Source organism: Eschrichtius robustus, chromosome 9, assembly GCF_028021215.1.
Source record: "Eschrichtius robustus isolate mEscRob2 chromosome 9, mEscRob2.pri, whole genome shotgun sequence".
Taxonomy (NCBI): Eukaryota; Metazoa; Chordata; class Mammalia; order Artiodactyla; family Eschrichtiidae; genus Eschrichtius; species Eschrichtius robustus.
The window spans coordinates 25,759,746-25,780,968 of record NC_090832.1 but is presented as its reverse complement, the minus strand read 5'-3'; the positions used below and the strand labels follow the sequence as shown (position 1 = coordinate 25,780,968).

Genomic DNA, 21,223 nt, shown 5'->3' with positions numbered 1-21,223 from the left:
TTCAAAGGCCGTAAGCTTGTCCAGTGGTGGGGCAAGAATTAAAACCAGGTATGGGATGCTGGAAGCCCCCTCCTAACTACTCGCCACCCCACAGGCCCTCTGGGGATGCCTAGGGAAGGAATAAGCACTTAACATAGCAGACACAGCAAGCCAAGCCCCACATAGATGCACACAAAGCCTGAGAACCGAAAGCTAAATTTAAGCATGAATTTTAAGTGCACTTTTTATCGGGTACAGAAAAGTGCACAAATGGTTAAGTGAGCAGCTTTACTGAATTGCCACAATGTGGACGTCCATGTAACCAGCACCCAGATCAAGACGTAGATGGTTACCAGCTCCCAGAACTCCCTGTTCATGTCCCAAAGGTAACCACTACCCTGACGTCATCACCAAAGATTACTTCTGCCTGTTTTTGAATTTTATATGATGGGAATCATACTCTTCTGTGTTTGGCATATCTCACTCAACACTATGTTTGTGATATCCATCTAGGCGGTTGCATGTAGCAGTAGTTTGTTTATTCTTACTGCTGTATGGTAACAGACTTACTCATCCATTTTATTATTAATGGACATTTGTTTTTTTCCTCATTTGGGGCTACTATGAAAAGTACAGCTGTGAACATTCTCATGCATGTCATTTGGTGAACATATTTGTATCTTTATGTTGGGTACATCACTAAAAGGGGAATTTGCTGGTTCATAGCGTGCGTATAATCCAGCTTCTACGTAGATAATGCCAAAAAGTTTTCCACAGAGGAAAGACCAGTAGAGTGATTTAAAGGTATTCTTCCACATCAAGTGAGTACTCAAGTAAAAACAGAATTTAAAAATATTGAAGGGATGTTCCTGTGATTATCAAAGGACCATTCTTAAATACCAAAAATAAATTAAAAGGAGAGTCTTTGCCTTTGAAAATTATCTGAATGATGGAAGCCCTTCTTGCCAAATTTTCATGTAATAAAAGCCAAAGAGAAAACTGGTTGAAAGGGTCTTGGAAGGGCTGGCACATATAATAACTGGGCTGGCTACAAACTGGTAGAGACAGAGTAGCCTTTGGCCAAGGATTGCCATTTCTAGTCCTCACACCTTGATAGGTGAGACCTGGAACCTTACTGTGTCTGGGCCTTGGTTTTTTTCACATCTGTAACGACAGAACCACACAGGTTGAGCTCAAAGTTCTATTTGGGGCACAAACTTATGTGATATAGATAGATAAAAGAGATGCTTCTGGCCTGTCAGAAACAGCAAGGATTCAGTCCTGTACAATCACTATATGCACCCCGAGCAAGAAGATATAAAACCATTTTATTTTGTTGCAAAATAAAAGACAACATAAAATTGGAGGTTAGCTACGCTGATACGTGAGGGAATGCAGCAGAGTTCTAAGGACAACTTAAGTGTTGGGGAAATATTTGGGGATCCGATAAGGAAGTCTATTAGGGAAAAAAATGATTTGAAAATATTTGGCCAAAATGATCACAAGATTAAAGATAAAATTTAAAATTTTATCCTCGGGTCACAATGTTAAAACCTCATATTTTGTCATACACAGTCCCCACTTCTCTTCCTTCTTATATACGCCCCTTCCCTGCCCTCTCTTCTTTTACCCAGAACACCTGTAATATATGAACAAATTCCAGTGGGTTTGCCATTTTTCTCCAATTTTTATTATAAGCCATTTCAATAACTATGAACCTTCATACTTTTCCTGGAGTCAAGAGCTTGATTTTTATTCTTTTTTGCTTAAAAATACAAACATGTAAGTTTACTAATTTTCCTCTGCATGCAGTTTTGGCTACATTTCATCAGTTTTGAAATTTAACTTTCTCTGTATCACTACTTTCAAGAGTCTACTTTTGTATTTAAATATCCTCATTTCCTTCTATTTTTTACCTGCAATACTAATGAATTTTAAAATAACCTGACACAGGGTCTTAAGTTGAATAAAATCCATCTTGATAATACCCATAAAAATTTTGTCAATCTTGGTCCTTTTTTTAAAATTCCCCCAGCATCTATCCTGCTTCTTTACACTTACAGATATGCCTTAAAAAAGGTAATACACCCTGTAATGTGTGTAACATTAGCTTCTTTGTCTTTGCTTTGCAGTGTTTAAACAAGAAAGCAAATTGAGCCAGCTGTATAAGCAGCACACAAATCAATGTTGTCTCTCTTCGGGCTCCTCCTTTTTATCCTATTGACATATGAGGTCAAGAACAGCGCTGTGAGGCTGCACTGGATTTTTGTACGGATAAGGCTTTCTTTCGTAGTTACATATTTTAGAAACTAAAGTTATGTGCAGAGGAAAAAGAAAAAAAACAACCCCACAATGAAACACCAAAACCCATACAGACATTTAGATGAACGTTCCAATGCGGCTCACAAACAGCAGCCTGGGACAGTGAAGCAGGAAAGGCAAAAGTGCAACAACAGCAAAAGTTTCTGTTCTTTTTAAAATATGAAGTGACAACAGAGTAATAAGGCTTATAAGGCTTGTCGCACTATGAAAACAAATCCCCTCATTTTCGTTCGTGCATAGCAGCTGAGTTTATAGCTCCCGTCACCGGCAAATCAGAGTGCAGCAGGATTACCGGTGTTCGGGCACTTGCTGAGAGCATCTGCATATGAAGAGTAAAAACAAGTGGGTATGATCCCTACCAATCCACTTAGGAAACAAAACGCTGAGTGAAAGGATCCTCTTTGACGCTACAGTGTCACAAACAGCGGTTAGATTAACAGAGGCTATGTGGCATTTAACACACACATAGGACAGAAAGAAAAATGGCAGTTAACAATTATTGGGTCTAGACAGGTTCCAGGCAAGCTTTACATGCATTATACCATTTAAAGTGCATGAAAATCTCACGAGTTAGGGAATTACCATCTGTATATTAGAGGTGAAAGAGCTGAGCCGCAGGGAAGGTAGGTGACTCCTGCCCCCTGCCATACAGTCCCCTGCAGAGCTGAAGTCACCAGTGATCAGACAGCTCCACACAAGAGCCTGTGAACTGGATCCCAGACCTGTCTCCTAATTTATTCCTCCTCTGAGGTTCATGGGCCATTTTCCAGTTCATACTTTGTAATTTACTGGGCACTAGTAAATTGTACACATAAGACTCAGGTGAGAGGATCAGGGAGAGAAAGCAAGTTATTTGACATAATTATGAAGCTTTGTAAGTAAATATAATGTCAGATGATTATACGAAAAGCCTAAAATATCAAGATTTTGTTGCCAGCCTGGTCTTCAAACACCACTGGGCAGGAGCTTTGCTCTCACACTAAATAAATGTTTCTTTTGAAAAAATAAATATGCAGAGACAAAGACAAGAGACTGACTTAGAAAAACAAGAAAATGTAGACAATATCTGAGGGATGAAATGAATGTGCAGAAGGTCAAATGAAACTCTTATTTCCAAAGTCAAAATTATATCTCAAATTCATTACACATATAAAATAAGCAAAGCAAGCAAAAAAAAAAATTTGTCAGGTTTTTAAACTTTGTTGGCCGTGCTGCCCCATCAAGTCAGTAGCCCATTCTTTTTCATTTTCATTCTTCAACTAGTCATTCAAAGAATTATCTATAAGGTTGTTATTCCGTGTTCTGAGAGGGATAGATACATTTGTCCTCCTAGGTGGTAGTCAATTTCTACAAAGGCCAGTGAGTAAGCAGGGTTATCAACTCTGTTAATTTCTGACTCTGCTATTATCATCCTATGCAGACACAACTGTTTCCTATTTTGATACCAAGTCAACTGTTTTAATATTAACACGGACAAATTCACCACACTGACAAAGCATGGCCCAGGCTTAAGTCTTTGCCTGTCCTGTACATCACAAATAAAATGAATGGCTTTTAGAATTGCAACATGAGAGTACAGTATTTCTTAAATGAAGTCACACTCAAATCCTCTCTCTTTTCCTTAACAAAAGATTAGTATATTTCAAGCATTTGGGGCTTGAGGGGGCCTTTGACAGAGAATAGCTCTCATAAAGGCAATATTAGAGAAACTATGCTAAAAGGAAGTAAACATCTCAAATGTCCTACTTTTATATAACACTTGGAAAAATTGAGAATGAGCCTTTGATACTGTACTACCAAACACAATCTTCATTCCTCAGATTTATCATTGTTAACCTTTCCTGAACAAAGTCAGCATATAATAACGTAAGATTCCCCTGGTTGATTTTTCCACTGGAGCCTTTAGAAGTCTAAGACACACTCATGGGCACGCTTCGGGTCAACTCTGATGTTCTGGAGGTCAGGGAAAGATCTCAGATCAGCCAGAAGTAAAGACCCCTCACAGCTATCAGAAAGAGCATTTAATTTTAGTGTCTGTCAAACATAGCCCATTCAATATAAAGGGCCACCGGAAATCAAGTGTCCTAACAGAAAGGTTCCCAAACTAAGAAGCTCCCATACGTCAGCCCCATTTTTGTTGTAACAAAATACCATGAATTCAGCACCTTAAAACAATACCCACTTATTTATCTCAGGGCTGTACAGCTCTGAAGTCCAGCAGGCTCGGCTGGGTTCTCTGCTTAGGGTCTCACAAGGCCTAAATCAAGGTGTCGTCTGGTGTGGGCTCTTACTTGGAGGCTGTAGAGGAAGAGCTGCTTCCAAGCTCATTCAGGTGTTGGCTGAATTCAGTTCCTTCTCAAGGTTTCCCGGTGGCTCCCCCATCTTCAAGCTGGCAAGAGCACACTGAATCCTTCCCACACTTGGAGCCTCTCCCACTCCCCCTTCGCCAGCGGCTCTGCTCTTTAAGGCCCATGGGATTACATGAGGCCCACCCTAGATAATCCAGGCTAATCTCCCCTTCTTAAGGTCACTGAGTAGTAACCTTAATTACATCTGCAGAGTCCCTTTTTGCCATGTAGTGTAACACGATGACAGGCATGGCGCCAGGTGATGAACATCACGGGGCCAGAGTCTGCATATCACGGTTGGTAGAGCAGAGGAGCAGTATTCCATGATTTGGATTCCTGAGTTCCAGAAGACTCAAACATACTATCTTACCTTGATAATCAATTATGGCTCCATCATTAAATTGTTTATCTGTACTTGTCTTGAATGGGTTAATATTTTTGGTATGCACCACCATCCAGGTCATAAATCCCTAGACCCGAACACCTGGCTTTGGTTGACAATATCCGTGTCATTTATTCCTACAGAATAATGTGGTCCTGCATCCCAAACATGGTTTACCCAGGTAAAACCCAAATTACTTTAGGACTTTTTTTTGGCATAGTTACTTCTTCCCAGACCAAAAAAAAAAAATCTTACTTGTGCAATTCTTAATGCATTTCAACTCCTTGGAACCTACTTAAAGAGAACAGTTGGAAATGAGCCTCAGTATCCCAGGTGTGAACAGTTTATAACTTTATACACGGGCAGGGTAATGTTTTCTATTTTGCTTCTAATACTAAGCCAGATGATACACCAGAATTTTCCCTCATATTTTTAAAGATTTTCAAATATGAATGAATTAACTCAATCAAGTCTTATGTGATTCTTAGCATCAAGGACAATGACTGATACACATGCCCTGCCTTCTAGGTTCCTATTGCCTAGCACAAGAAGACAGACAGCTGCATGACAATGTGACAGGCAGCACGGAGGAGAGCTTAAAAACCGGCTTTGGAATGTTAGTGATGGAGAGCTTCCAAGGCGAGGTAATGTATGAACTAAGTCCTGTCGGTCCAATCTGAATGTTAGGTAGATGTGACGGGAGAAACAGATAGTCCTCCTAAGCTGAGGGTCCTGACACGTGCAAAGAAAGATGAGCAAAAGTGGTGAATATGGATGGGGGAAGAGGCAAGTGAGAATTGAGGCTGAAGAGGAAAACAGGAAGATGTTCTTTTATAAAGGGCTCCCCTGCATCGTATTAAAGAAGTTAAACTTTATCCTGAAGGCAATGTTATTGGGGGGGGGGGGGGAGGAACTGAAGAGTTACAGTAAGAGAAGAAACACAATGAGGTCTGTTACATTCTGGATAGGGTCTGAAGTAGGGGATCAGAGAGCAATTAGCCTAGAATCAGAAAGTTAGACTCCCGATAAACCAATAAAAGCATGAAATGCTAAGTCATCAAACTATGGCAGTGCTAGCCCAGGGGATGAAGAGGAGAGGCAGGTTCCAGAACATATTAAAAAGGGGGAATTGACAGGAAGTATAGGAAAATGAAAGAGGAGGAAGCAAGAGAATTGCCAGTTTCCCCAATAACATTCCAGGTACTTTATCTCATTTGATTCCCACAGAATCACCCCATCAAGTAGGCAGGGCAGCCACTTCTATTCATTAGATGGGGAAAATGGCTCAGTGGTTAAGTGGCTTCCTCAGAGTCAGTAAATGATAGACTCAGGATGAGAAACTCTCTCTGACTCCTAGGTTAAGAGTCTTTCTGCTTCACATGCAAAAATTTTACTCCTGGTTAATCACATCATGCAGATTTCAGGCTCACCATCCTGAATGTGCATTTTAGTAAGATCTCAACTGGTCATTAAAATGATGGATGGGCCCACCGTTTTCGTTTTATTTGAGCTGAAAACACAACCTACAGGTTAAAGTTCCTGTGATTTTTAATAACCATAATAGTTCACAGAGGTAAAGGGGAAGAAATAAAGTCCTTAATGCAGCTAAGCACTCATTCACTAACAGATATTAATAAAGCACCTCTAGGTACACTCTGATATAAGGTCCTGAATAATAACCAGCTTGTTCTCATAGTACCTAACATGGACAGAAAAACACAGGGACCAAATTGTAAGCATATTGACGGAGAAAATGGGGAACAAGTGTTGTAATGGAAATAGAGTGAAATGCATACAGGGGAACCCTAGAAAATAATCCAGTGGCTCTGAAAATTTAGAATCAGGGATAGGAAGGTCAAATGAGATAAAATTTCAATAGAAATATTTGAATAGATATAAAAAGGAAAAAGTCCCATATTTAAATGATGACTTGCTAAGAGAAAATAATCTCATATTTCTAAAGATAATTTTATCACTTTCCTTTTATCTACAGTCAACTGCCCATTCATGGGACTATGCATTGGAGCAGAGTTTTTTTTGTTTTGTTTTGTGTTTGTTTTTTTCCAATTGAAAACTCAAGAGGGAAGAAAGTGCTTAAAGGCTGCGCTTCTCCTTAGTGAGTAAATCCCCAGTCCTTTAGGAGAAGTGTAACCACTTCAGGACGGTGCTTGAGAGGAGCCAGCAGGGGACTGGCCATTTCCCTGATGGTGACCTGCCACTTCAAAGACCAAGAAGGTACCTGGGAAGCATGTCTCCCTCCCTGTCACCACAAAGTCTAGACTCATTTGTTCTGAATGTTTGAATTTCTAGAAACACATTAACCTTCCTCCTCCTCTCTGATCAGCTTCCCCATCTTAACAAGCCATTAATGACTGAAATTGTTGCACTAGATTTTTCTATCAGGTTGCTATAGAAAATAAAACTTTGAAAGTTAAAAATCTTTCTTGCTCTGCTTATTGCCTGCATATTTTCAGTCCCATTGAAAGTAGAAAAATCCACTTTTCTATTTTAAGTTATCCTCAGAAGAGTCCATTTATTTTCATGGAGAGTGATGGATGAAGTCCTTTCCACCTAAACTAGGTTAAATATTACATTTCATTCCTTTAATCACAAATACCAATTGGAATTCTTTCTTGGTCAAGATAACGGGATAAGCCCTCAAGGAGCTTAGAATCTAGTGGGGAAGCCACAGCACCTTTCACTACCAAACACATGACGTGGTATGTCACAAAGAACCTGCAAATCTCACTCAATGAGTGGGTCAGAGCCTGCCCTCCATTTTAATAATGCTATGAAAGGGAAAAGAAAAAAGCCGGGGTTCTATGAAAGAGTAAAATATCAAGCACTTATCATGAGAGGACTTTTTGATATTCCTTATAACAAACCAAGGCTCAGCAAAACAAGTATATGCATAAGAATAAAAACTGAGCTGCTTATTAAATATTTCTGTTAGCTTCCTAATATGGATAGGCTCCCTACTGTTTAGTTCTAACTTAATCCCTATCCAAAAAAAAAAAAAAAAGCCATGGGAATCAATTTTCCAAAATTCCAACAGAAACTCTCTTATCAAATTTATTTCTTAAAAACTAAAGGTACACCTTGGTAGCTGCATTAAATACACAAATGGCTACATTTGATGATAAAATGAGACAGATTGGAATGATCTTCATTCCCACTGCAGAAAAGATGAAGGCATCTCATTAAAGACCACACCTTCCATGAGCACCGGACAAGAACACTACTCACCTGGGGCTGTGGTTTCAGCATGGAAACCTTTGCATTTTCTGCCAGAATAAAGGATCTGACACAGCTACAAGTTCTGTGGTTCTTAGAAAACCACTTTTCTCCTCTATGGTTTAGTTTTGGCCTGTGACTGATGTTCCGAAAACAACGAGAAATTGCCAAGGCTTGAGCTTTTACTCTGAGTGAAAGGTGTTTTGAGCAAAGGAGTGGCATGAGCTCACCTAGGTTTTCAAAGGTTCACTCTGGCTACTGGGATGAAAACAGGCTCTCAAGGGAAGCTGTGAGAGTCGTCCAGGTGAGACCCAGGCAAGGAGCTGGCAGTAGAAGTGGCCAAAGGTAGTCAGATCCCAGAAAAGATTTTTTTTTTAATTGAGTCAATAGGATTTTCTGACATTAAACGGGGGAGGTTAAGAGAGAAACAGGAATCTTATATGACTTAAAGGTTTATAGCCTGCTCAACTGCAAAAGTGGATTTGCCACCTATGGAAATGAGGACGGTTGCAGTGGGACAGATGTGGGGACAAAGCGGGAAGGGGACCAGGAGTTCATGAAGTCCATTAGACATCCAGTTGGAAACGTGGAGGAGGCAGTTGGATATTCACATTTGAAATTTAGGGGAGAGGTCCCAGTTGGAGATAGAAATGTGGGAATTATCAGTACATCACAAATACTAGAGTCCCTTACTGAAAAGCAGCAAAGGGCTCTTGACACTGATTAGAGAATTATCTTAGAATTGACATGAGAGTTCTCGCTGTGCAGTGAGGAAGCACGACTCTGGCAGAGAGAAGCCTGCCTGTTCTCTCGCTTCTCTATCGGGCACCCCTACAGCCTGACCTAATCGCAGACATCACAGAGTTGCCAATATCAAGCGGGAGACAGAGAAAGGTAGCTGGTCTTCATACACAGAGCAGGAAGGTCACTTTCCAATGTTGAAATGAGGCAAAGGGAAAATTAAAGAAAACCTAGTCAAACACTGTCCAAAATAGCAGTCGGGGAGAAGCCTTTGGTATGTCATGTGCCAAAGGAATCTCATCTATTTTAGGGGCTCCTGTTTTCCCTTCAGTTCACAGACACTTTATCTTTTGCAGATAACACTCCAACAATGGATCTATTCAACGATTTCATGAAGGTGAGTGAGAGGTGGGGAGCAACTAAGACAAACTCACTTCTAGCCAAATTTGTTACTATAAGCCAAAAAAGCATATAAATAAAGATTTATAATGTCTGCCATACCAACATTAACTTTCTGTGGGAAGCAGAAAACATACTGGACCTTTAAGCTTTAGATGTTCGCAATAGGTGACTGAAAAGAAGCTGTCTCTGTTGAAATCATATAATCCCAAACCTAAAAGTGATGGCAAATATCAAACTAATGTTTTATCTCATGTTAACCAATGCTTTAAATCATGCTTAAAGCCATCAAAAATTTACTCATCTGCATTCAGTCCTTCCGTCGTTTATGGACCCTGCTTTTTTGGAGGAATGGACGCACAATGTCATCTTTCGGGTCTGCTACTTTTTTTTTAACTTCCTTTGTAATTTACTGACAATTCAGCTGGACAACTCGTACACTCACTAACCTGTTCTCTCTGAGGTGGAAAATGGGCCAATTAACAATGGAAGAAGGAATTGAGCAAAAGGAGAAATACTCCAGCAATTAAGGAGAGCCAGTTACCGATTCCTCAACAGTCAACCTGAAATAAGGACATGTCTACCTATGAAGGATAAAACTACCCACCCATCCGTTCCTCTCATCTATAGATATGGAGAGATTTCTTTTTAATACAAAGCAGTTTTATAAAAGGCACCATACGAGCAGCCCAAATCCTGTTTTAAACTTTTATCAAGTATTTGTTCTGCCAGGAACATTTCCATTTCCAAAAAGGAATGGTTTTCGTCTCAACTGCTGTGGGAGCAAACACTTCCGCTGGAGCAGTTAGAACCGCGTCAGGATACTCTCCTTGGCCTCCCCCGCTTTCAAAATATTTGTGTTGCTACAGTGCTCATTTGCCAGTATACGTGACTTATGATTCTTTGTATTCATCTGGGTGTATTTATACAACGGTGATTCCAGAAAACTTTACAAAAGTTGGTGTAAATATGTTGCAGTGAAAAACCAGAAGGATATCTGCCTTTTTTCACTATATATGATAGTTAACATTGTATTCGTAAATTGTGGTAGAAGTCGGTCTTTACTTGCACAAGCCCAAGGTAAGTCTAATCAGTAACTTTATGAAGCACTTCGAGAGGTCACATCTAACTAGCGTTACTACATACTTGTGAGAAAAGGCCCAGCATTTTATGTAAGTTATTATTTAATCCTTGATCTTTTGTCAGGTAGCTGCTACTCTCAAAGCTAAGGAGATCTTTACTCAAGCTTATGTTATTAACGGACAGAGCTGGGATTTCTTGAATCTTCTTCATAGATTAATCTGTTAATGTTTTGTTATCTGGGTCATCATTAGCAGGGAAACCCTTTAAAAAGTCTCTGGCGTTGCTTTGTTCTCAAAGTCAATCTTGGGGAAAGAGGAACCCCCAAATCAGGCGCAAGCAGTAGTGCCTTTTGAGAGGACAGGAAAGCAGCTGGAAAGGTCTTGGGTGCCGAGGAGACCTGGGCCTGGGAGAAGTCCAGGACCGTGTGAGATGGAAGGCTTTCCTGGGTCGGGGGGAGCCAGGCACATGGTAAGTACCCATTAACATCTGATGAATTAATACTTACACCCTAAATTCTATCAAAACAGTTTGGTCAGATGTGATGAACCTCAAAGGTATTTCAGAATATCAACAAATTTTGGATGAATCTAGATATATAAATTAGCCACCTTGGGATAATATTGGCCTTTTTTTGCATACAACTAGGTATTCTGTTATAGCAACACTTTTGCAGGAAAAGAAGGAACTAGAGCTTCCTTTGTCCTCTTAAAAGTGAGGAATGGGTTAAAGAAAAACTCCGAATTTCTAAGAGATGGCCAAGGAAGGAGAGACGGAGTACCATCTGGGGCTAGGTGCTCCCACATGCCTTGTTCTCCCTCACCATGCTACCTCACAGGCATCTTCTGGGGCTCCCTTTTCATTTGCTGAGGAACCTTTTCTGTTTGAAAACAGAAAAGTCACGACTCTCAGCTTCTTGGTTTTCCCCAGCCAACCTTCTACCAACTCTGGAATCTCCTGGACTGCTGCCTTTCCTGAAGCCACCTTAACCATTCTGGACCCCCTCTCTCTTCCCTCTCCTAAGAACACCCCCGGCAAGTCGCAGGGCATCCCTCCGCCCCTCCCCCTCCACATATCAGAGAGCAGAGGCACGTGTCCCAACTTTCATTCTAAAAGTTTCCAAAGCTCGCACAGTTTCACGCAGTGAAATAAAACCATAAGGAGCATAGATGTCCTCTTATGGTCATCAGAGGAGGGAACTTTTCTCTTTTGTTTCCAAATGCTGTCTTGCCTCTTGCCAAATTTCTCAAGAACAAACATGTAATACATAATCTGACCTTTGAAAACCCTTTATACTCCACTTAAATATAAATTCACTTAAACTATATTTCAACTCCCAGTTCCTAAAGCTCAATTTATGCTATTTATATCTTTTTGTTATAAGAAGACATTCCAATGAAGAAGTGGAGACGAGCACTCACATTGCTCTTATCATGCAAGCCCACCCCCCAAATTAAATCCTCATTCAAGCCAGCATGGCCTTTGTCTCAATGGCTCTCAGTATTAGCCACATTTTGACAGTAACAACAACACAAATTCTAAACCCAATTTAAGTTAACAAAACCCGATAAACATGACATAATCACCAGATGGAGAATGGACATTGCTAATATGATACCCAATAGTTCGTCATTATACTACTGCCTGTCAAATGAAGACCTCTTAATTTCAAATCCAACTGCTATGTTTGATTTTACGAAACAATGGACATTTTTCAAATCTAGGAATATCCATCTTCTTACCCTGCGTCCCCAATACGTTCAATCATGCAAAAGCTATTAATTGCTTAAAGGCCCTCAGGTTGTTCCGGCAGTATTTTCTGCTGATGTTTAAAATAGAAAAATACATACCCCTGCATACCTTTGTGCCTGGCTGATGGTGGTGACGTGATGTCCTGAGCGGTAAATTGCCTTCATCACACTGGTCCATCTGCCTTCGTCTATTAACTATCACCTTTACTAACGCGTGTGCAGATTACTGATCTGCACCTTCGTAACTAGAGGGAGTTCAATCCGGCTTAGGTATAACGCAGCCCCCTCAATGAGCAATCAGAGGAGGAGGAGAGGAGGAGAGGGAAAAGACTAGAAAAAAAGAGACACGGAAATCAGCAAATAAAGAAAACAAAAATAGGTAAAAACGGGGCAGGAGATATTCAAATGGAGAATCTAACGGAAACCTCTGCCAAAGCTTTTGGTAATTCGAGTCATTTGATTCATTTCCACCAAATCACCCAGGGCACTATCCTCGCACAGAGCATGCTCTACAGACGAGCAGACCCCCAGCCCTGCGCGCTTCAGGCAGCAAAGCTCTGTTAACTGCTCTTTCATTCCTTAAGGATGGCATCTCCTAGTTTTTATTATATCACCTCTTCAGCACAGTGATCTGGCTTCTACTGCAACATATGTAAAAGCAAGATTTTGATTCGTAGCGGAAGGAAGAAAGAGAACTGGAAAGCATGAGAAAGTTTTCAAGGGAAAGACAAAGGAAATAAAGGGCTAGCTTTGTTTGGTTTATTAAATTTCAAGGGCTTTGCCCGCCAGTTTGAAAAATGCATGATATCATCAGTGTGTTTATTAAAAGTGCTACTTCAAATTGCAGATTTAGCAAATGTGAATTCCTCTTGGTAGCTATAGGTTATCGGCTAGCAATTATATGCAATTTTTAAACGAAAGGAGGAAAGGCTTGCAGGACTACGGTCCTAAAGGCTGCTCCTAATTTAAGTAAAACTCAAAATCTGAATGTATGATAATGAAATGTCCAGATTCACACAGATGCAATATTCCCAGGGTCACTTTGCATTTTGATTGTTCAAGCCTTTTAAAATGATGCTCAGAATCAAATAGTAAAATTGCATAAACTTTGCTCAACACTTACTTGACAGGTTATTACTGGATTTAAGAAGGGGTGTGGAACCTTCCAGAGCAAATGGTTGCTTGCTAACTTGAAAAATGCACTTGTTTCAGCACAGAAATAACAAATCTGTTTCTGATTCCAGACATTATTTTCCAAATGCTGCCAAGAAAAGAATCTAAGGAATTCTTTTACATGTACAACATACACGAGACAACTGGAAAGAGGCCCGTGATCTGTTCCAGGGTGCACGAGGAGGAAGGACAGAGCTGAATTTCTACGATGAACTGCCCTCTCGGGAACAGAAATACATGCCTGACATAGTTCATAGCTGTAATCTCCAACATAACTCTGCTATTATTGGACAACCTAAAGGCTTTCCTAAATCTGTAACTTGTGAAGCAGAAAAGGATGCAGACAGGACCCTACCATGCTGAGTATGTAGGCAGCTGGGATACACCCACTCTACAGAATGCACCACCTTTCCAATCCATGAAACTCAATTTCTGGATCTTGGATGACAGTAAGAGGAGTGTAAGGGAAAGAATCTAGTCCAACCCCAAAGCCAGGTTTAAATCCTGGAGAGAATGCAGGCCAGGTAAAATCAATATTAAATTCAGAAATTAAGATTCACGATTCTCACGAAACGTACTGAAATTATTCTTAAGAGTACAAAAGGATGTGTGTATTAATCCTTTCCATATTAAGAGTGAGGACACTAAAAAATACCTTATGTTTTAAACGCAACTACACGGAAGCATCCTGCTTTAACATTTCAAAAATTAGGTAATGAGAAAGTCAACGATTCAAAAGTACATAACTTAGCATGCATCACTTCTGTTATATTAATAAGGGAGGAACTTAACAGAATCCACTTTGGAGAGAAGGAGATAATAGGAGAATTCTGAGAGACCGATTCATCCCACAGGCTGAGCTAGCTAATGCAACTGTTTAAATTTTTGGCTCACACTGAGTTGACTGCAGTGAACTGAAGTTCAATTTTGTTTTTTGTTTTTCCCCGTCTCAGCAGGATCAGAGTACATGAAGGAAACTGGATCCTTTATAGGAAATAAAAAGGCAACATTTTCTTTTGCATGACTGATCGTACTGGGTACATTCAACCCTTCTACCTACACATACAAACTTGTCAAACTTGCAATGCTACACATTTCAAATACATCATCACAGCAGCTACACTGGACAGCCATTCTTACAGTTCTCCATTAAATACACCTCCTATAATGCTACTCTCAATCCATGTGACTATGCATGGTCCATTCTAATAGGGTGACTAATGTCCCCCCCAAAATCCATGTCCACTGGGAACCTCAGAATGTGACCTTATTTGGAAGTAGAGTCTGCAGATGTAGTCAGTTAAGATGAGGTCATATACTGGATTAGGGTAGACCCTAAATCCAATGACAGGTGTCCTAATAAGAAAATCAAGTGACAGAGAGTCACAGAGAGACCCACAGGTAGAAAGGCCATGTGGAGACAGAGGCATAGGTGCTGCCACAAGCCATGAAATACCTGAGGCCACCAGAAACTGGAAGAGGCAAGGAAAGATTCTGCCCTAGAGACTTCACAGGGAGCAAGACCCTGCCAGCACCTGAGGTCACACTCTAGCCTCTAGAACTGAAAGAAGAAATTCCTGTTTTAAGCCACTCACTTGGTGGTAATTTGTTATAGCAGCTCTAGGAAACTAATACAGAAGTGTCTACTAACTATACAGATTTGTCTACTTACAAGTGCCAACGCTTTGTTACCAGTCTACAGTAAGATTACTATAGAAAACGAAATAAAATGTTTAAGAACTTTATTACACCTGTTTGACATTGTGGTGACAGCCCACAGCATGTGATTTTATGTTTTACAAAATACTTATCTGTGATAGATTGGAAATTAAAAGAAAAGGACAGTCTTCAGAGTTAGAGATGTACTGAAAAGATAATTAATATTTATAAAGATGAAGCTGGTGCACTGTAATTAAGAAATCTGCATTTTCTGAATCGTCTCGGAGAAACTTAATTATGTTCCATGCAGTTTTGGAGGTAAAAATATTTTATTCTAATTTTTTGAATAAAGTCATCCATGAATGGTATACAATATATGCATGGTAGTTTCCTGCGAATCATATTATTTGACTGGCTGGAAACTCACTTCCCAGACTGCTGATTACACGGTGAAGGAACAACACACCTCGGCTTTGTTAACGACAGGGACCTTGGCAGAACTTGAGAGAACATCTTCCCAGAGACTGGGAGCTCAGATGTTGCCCGTAGGAAGCAAACGTGGGTGGAATGAATGTATCCGAGCTACTTCAATGACAACAGTAGAGGGTGATTGTAACTATACGAGCTATTATAGCCAACAACAGTGACAAAGATGACACCTCTCTTCCAAGAAGGCACTTTTTCTAGCACCAAATTGACCAAAAGCTGAGTAGACATGACTTCAGAAAAAAAGTAGTATAAATGGAGAAAAGGAAACCCTGCATCCATGTGGGAGGCTGTCTGATGTGTTTTCTTCAACAATTAAAAGAAATGCACAAAGACACGATTGAACCCAAAAGAAGGGCAATCATGCTTCCTTTAATACCCACGCTAATCATAACCAATAGTTCCTAGGACCTCAGGGAGCCACAGAAACAGGCCAATTAATGAAGTCCTCTGAAAAAGCCTCCAACAGAGGGAAACACAAATGCAGTAAGAACACAAAGCAACACAAGCAGCCCTTAATATTCCTGTGTTTAATCTCACTCACCATGACTTTATCTTGCGTTGGCCTCACATGTAGGACAGAGGGCAACCTAAAAATCATTATTGTAAATCAAGAGGCTATAAATCACAGGAAGAGAGCAAAATGTCAACTGTTGTCCTGGCTGCTGGGAGATGGGAAAGTGGGTTGTTTTTTTTTTAAAAGGGATTGTGGAGTCCTGATTAGAACACACACTTCAGCATAAAAGCATTCAGTTGTCATCACATGCCATTCACTTGACCTTCTAAAATCTCCCAAGTTACCTCAGAAACTAAGAGTCCATGAAATTGATAGATTCTTTAATAAAATGAAATTGCTGTGATGGGAATGGGTGGAGGCAAACACGCTGAAGCGGCGGAAGTCATGCCCTGCAACAATTCCACACCTGCATTCAATTAAAAATCCTAAACCGGAAGCTGTCATTAGATCATAATGATTTCAGCTGGGGAAATGACAACTCGGTTAGGAGGCACACTCATCCAATGATACTGAATTTTGGCTCTTCATAGTTACACTTTTTTTTTTGAGCAAACAATTTCTTGAGAAAGCATCAGGAAAGCCCGTAACTCATTTCACCTCAAATTATTTTTCAGAAATATTCAAATTCATTTCTGCTGATGGGGTTTCTTAGAAATCCATTGCAACTAGATACATTTTAGAGTAAGAATTAGTTGAATTCTTTTTTTTTAATAAATTTATTTATTTTTTATTTATTTTGGGCTGCATTGGGTCTTCGTTGCCGTGTGCAGCTTTCTCTAGTTGCGGCGGGCTCTAGGCGTGCGGCCTTCAGTAGTTGTGGCACGCTGGCTCAGTAGTTGTGGCTCGTGGGCTCTAGAGCACAGGCTCAGTAGTTGTGGCACACAGGCTTAGTTGCTCTGCGGCATGTGGGATCTTCCCGGACCAGGGCTCGAACCCGTGTCCCCCGCATTGGCAGGTGGATTCTTAACCACTGAGCCACCAGGGAAGCCCCTAGTTGAATTCTTAGGGAGAGAAAGATGTGATGTTCTTTTCTGCTTTTACCCCGTCAATTTGATCAAATTTATACCAACCATATAAACAAACAACCCAAACTCAAAGTTTAATATTAAAGACTTTGGTGGTTTTTAAGTTGTCAGGGTTAAATCTGTAAAGGCTGAGACTAGAGAACCCTGGTCAACACTTCAGTCATAGACTCAGGACAAAGGGGCAAATCAGCAGAGCAAGCCAGGGCCACTTTCTTTCCCAAAATTGAAAAGCCATCAAGAATTTCGCATCAACACAGTGATATACACTGAAAGATATGAACAAAATAGTCTACTCTGGTTCCAAGGAAATTCATTTTAACTCCCTCATTCCAACAATCTCATCAAGAAACACATTCTTAAATGCTTAAATTAATTACATTATGACAAGAGTTGGAAGAAAAATAGTGTTGAAGAAAAAAATAAGTGCCTAAAAAGAGAAAATACTCTCCAACTGATGGGGGAATCACTACATATATTCATATATTGCCCATCTTCCAGTGCTTCCCGAAGCACTATACCCATACACACATAGCTAGAACGAGAAGTCTGTTCTACGGTAAAATTAGTTTAATTCCTGGATTCACACGTTAAAGCCGAAAGCAACAGAATTGCTTCCCCCTTTCTATTCACTCTAACCCTTTACACAAGCGACTCATCGCATGGAAACTTCTCTAACAGGACTCATACTACAGCTGTAAACCATTCCCACTTAGACTATTAAGTTTCCTTTCATTCTAAACTTTTAATTACTTTTGCCTATGACAAAACACATCCAAAACGCATCCAAACAGAGAAATATCCTCTCTGCCTAAAAGAAGAATTCCATCTCCCCAGCAGGAGGTCTTTCTTCCTGTTTGCAACCAAAAAAGAACAATGACTTTTTCACTTTCATGCTTAACAAAACTCCCTCAAACTCGGATTCTAAGAGAACTAGCCCTGGGATTTAGACTCTGATGCCAGACGAACATTTTTCTAACTGTAGCTTCACCACCCCAGTGGGCCCGAAGCCCCCTCACCTTTCAGGCAGAACATAGTGAGGCAGTTCCATGAGGGGCCAGTGCTCCACAGGCCGGTGCAGGCGGCAGTGCTAGCACAGCTGTCTCCCAGCCCACCTCCCAGCCCTCACTGCCAAGAGCGGGGCAGTCAGCCAGCGCCTGGGATTACAGGAAGCCACTGCCCAATCCCCAGCCTTCTGGGCTGAGCTGCTGACACCTCCCTATCTTTCATACGGAGTTTCACACCCTGGAATCAGCCAGGATCATCTTGGAAAGTGAGGGGAGCCGGGGGTGAGCAGTCGATATTCGTGTGGTCCGGTGCGGGGCAGCACGAGAGGCAGCCCGTTTGTTTCTCTTATCTCTCAGCATTTTCCATTGCAGCAGATGGGGCAGCTCACGTGACCCACAACACAGAAAAGAAATCGCTCGATTCGGTTTCACTGTTTGCTATTAATTCTCACAACTATTCTTTGACATCATTATTCTTTTGCTAGTCACACTCTTTTTTTCTGATGTGGAACAACTCATATACTGGTACAGAATTAGCACTGAACATTATGATATGAAATCGTGCGCACAGCTGAGTCTACATAAATGGGTGGATTATGTGTGAAGTGCTCAGAACACTGCCAGACAAATAGTAAAAGCACTACAAAAGTGTCGACTACCACTATTACTACTACTATTAATATACTTGTGTGTTAGGATAAAAAACGTGGAGGGTTATTTATTTATTGTTTAATTAAAAAAAATTTTTTAAACATCTTTATTGGAGTATAATTGCTTTACAATGCTGTGTTAGTTTCTGCTTTACAACAAAGTCAATCAGCTATACATATACATATATCCCCATATCCCCTCCCTCCTGCGTGTGGAGGGTTTTTTAAAACTTCTATGGCACTGCCATTTTTCACACGAGGAAACAAAGATTAATATAGTTAAGTTGGCATCGGAGTATGTGAATATCCAACGCTATTGTACCCATAAGCAGAGTATTACTTATCTCCCCCTCCACGGGAAAGCTAAATTCACTCTTGCAAGTTCAAGGTTTACTTTACTGTAAACTCTTTAACACAGGTTAAAAAGGGAGAGGAGTTTTATTGCAGATCTGAAGAGAAACAGTCTACAGATGTGGCCTCGGGAGCACCCTGCCTGAAAGTGCTGTCTGAACCGTGAGTGGCCACCCCCCGCCCTCAGACTCTCCTGGCCACAGGAAGTGACCATTGTTCACAAGGCCCGTTGCTGTGTGCAGGTCTTCCTTTTGACTCCACAGGATGCAGGAAACTGACTCAGAACCAATCTATCTGTCTGTCTGTGTCCTGGGGTGCTTGCTGCAGCCCTGGCTACATACGATGGATGCTCTGAGTCTTTTGGCTTTCGACATGAGGTTCAGCATAGCCTAGTTGGGTTTCTGCTCCTCACCTTCCAGTATCTCTAGCAGGGCCTGGTTAATAAGTTCCCTACCGTGAGGAAGTCACTGTACTAGTTGCTATGACCACAGAGAAATGGAAGAGGTTCTTAGCCAGAAGCTAGTTGGGATGAAAAGAAACCTCCATGTGGAATGACAAACAGTGATATTAACTCTTAGAACAGAACTGGAAGGAACCAGCTCGTCTCATTGGGGAAACCGGTTCAGAGATGAAGTGATTTGCTCAACTAAGTAGCAGCTGCCTCACGATCAAAGTCGAACCACCTGATTCAGCCTTTCCCATCTCAACATGTGACCCTCCCCACAGATGGTCGGAGTCATTCTTCATCCTTTCCTATCTCAAGTGGTCTTCTATGCAACGTATGAATTGCAAAGATATTCCTGAAAGTATTCTTGTGGGTTAGATTCAACCTTTAAAATTGTACACAGCGAGAGAAATTCTACACCCTGGAGAGTTAAGTCTTCTGAACATAGGTTAGTACCCAGGGTTTGGGGTGGTGGCATGCTTTTAACAGCACTCTATGAATACTCACTGTTAAACCTTTTAATATAGAGATGATTTGATGTGCTAGAAAGAACACTGAATTGGAAAGTAAAGAGAACATGACTGTAGCCACATCTGTAGGCTTATCTAGCTGGTCTCTAGAGCAATTCCTGACCTGTAAAGGTGCGGATTGAAGGTAGGGACTAAATTACTCTAAGATTCTATCCTTCTAACCTACTCCACTAATTTTTTGCTGTGACATATGTAGATATGTATATTAATATAACATAAATAACCATTTTGTTAGGTGCATTATATCAGGAAAAAAGACAATCTTTGCCTTCTTATGATTTAATGCAAGAGGCAAGTAGGTAAATAAATAACTGTAATACAATGTGGTAAGTTATATAATAATTATATAATAGAATATGCAAAATTGATAATGATCAATGACAGCTTCTTGCCTATTACCGTCTAACCAAGCTACAGGTTAAAACATCTATAATTTAATGTAATGGGTTGAATAGTGTCTCTCTTCCCCCCACCCCACCCCACCGCCCTATTCCTGTCTACCCAGAACCTCAGGATGTGACCTTATTTGGAAATACAGTCTCTGTAGGCATGCTTGAGATAAGGATCAAGATGAGATGACATCTTGGATTAGGGTGGTGTTAAGGACAGTAACAGTGTCTTTAGAAGAGATAGAAAAGGACACATAGAGAAGGCCATGTGAAGAGGCAAGGATTAGAGTTATGTGGCCACAAGGCAAGGAATGCCTAGAGTCATCAGAAGCTGGAAGAGGCAAGGAAGGATTTTCTCCCTGAGCCTTGGGAGGGAGCAAGGCCCTGCAGGCACCTTGATGTCAGACTTCTGGCCTCCTGAACCAGAACAGAAGAAATTTCTGTTGTGTTAAGCAACCCCATTTGAGGTACTCTGGTACAACAGCTCAAGGAAACGAATCCATTTAGCAAGGTAGCAACTGTTGGAGAAGGGGTATGATATTTTTTTTTTCTTTTTAAACAGACTTCAATTTATGATCACAATGGCTTAAAGCCTATTTTCGCCATATCACTGTACTTACTATGGCTAAATTTTTACTGAAAAAAAAAAATCTTTCCATGATATAACACTGCTAAACAATACAAATACCATCTTCTGTTTGATTAGCGAAATATAGGTATCACCATCTGAAAAGTCACAGCATTAAACACAAGCAGTG

The 21,223-nt window shown here is 40.6% G+C and overlaps 1 protein-coding gene across 2 annotated transcripts in view; it reads right to left on the bottom strand.

The window, feature by feature from the left end:
* NHSL1 (NHS like 1) overlaps positions 1-18,180 on the bottom strand; it is a 101,381-nt gene extending 83,201 nt beyond the window's left edge. For both annotated transcript variants that reach the window (XM_068551587.1, XM_068551586.1), the window contains exon 1: positions 18,113-18,180. In XM_068551587.1, coding sequence (XP_068407688.1) covers positions 18,113-18,128 — 16 coding nt within the window. In that variant the 5' untranslated portion in view covers positions 18,129-18,180. The remainder of the gene's footprint in view (positions 1-18,112) is intronic.
* Positions 18,181-21,223: the final 3,043 nt, after the last annotated feature.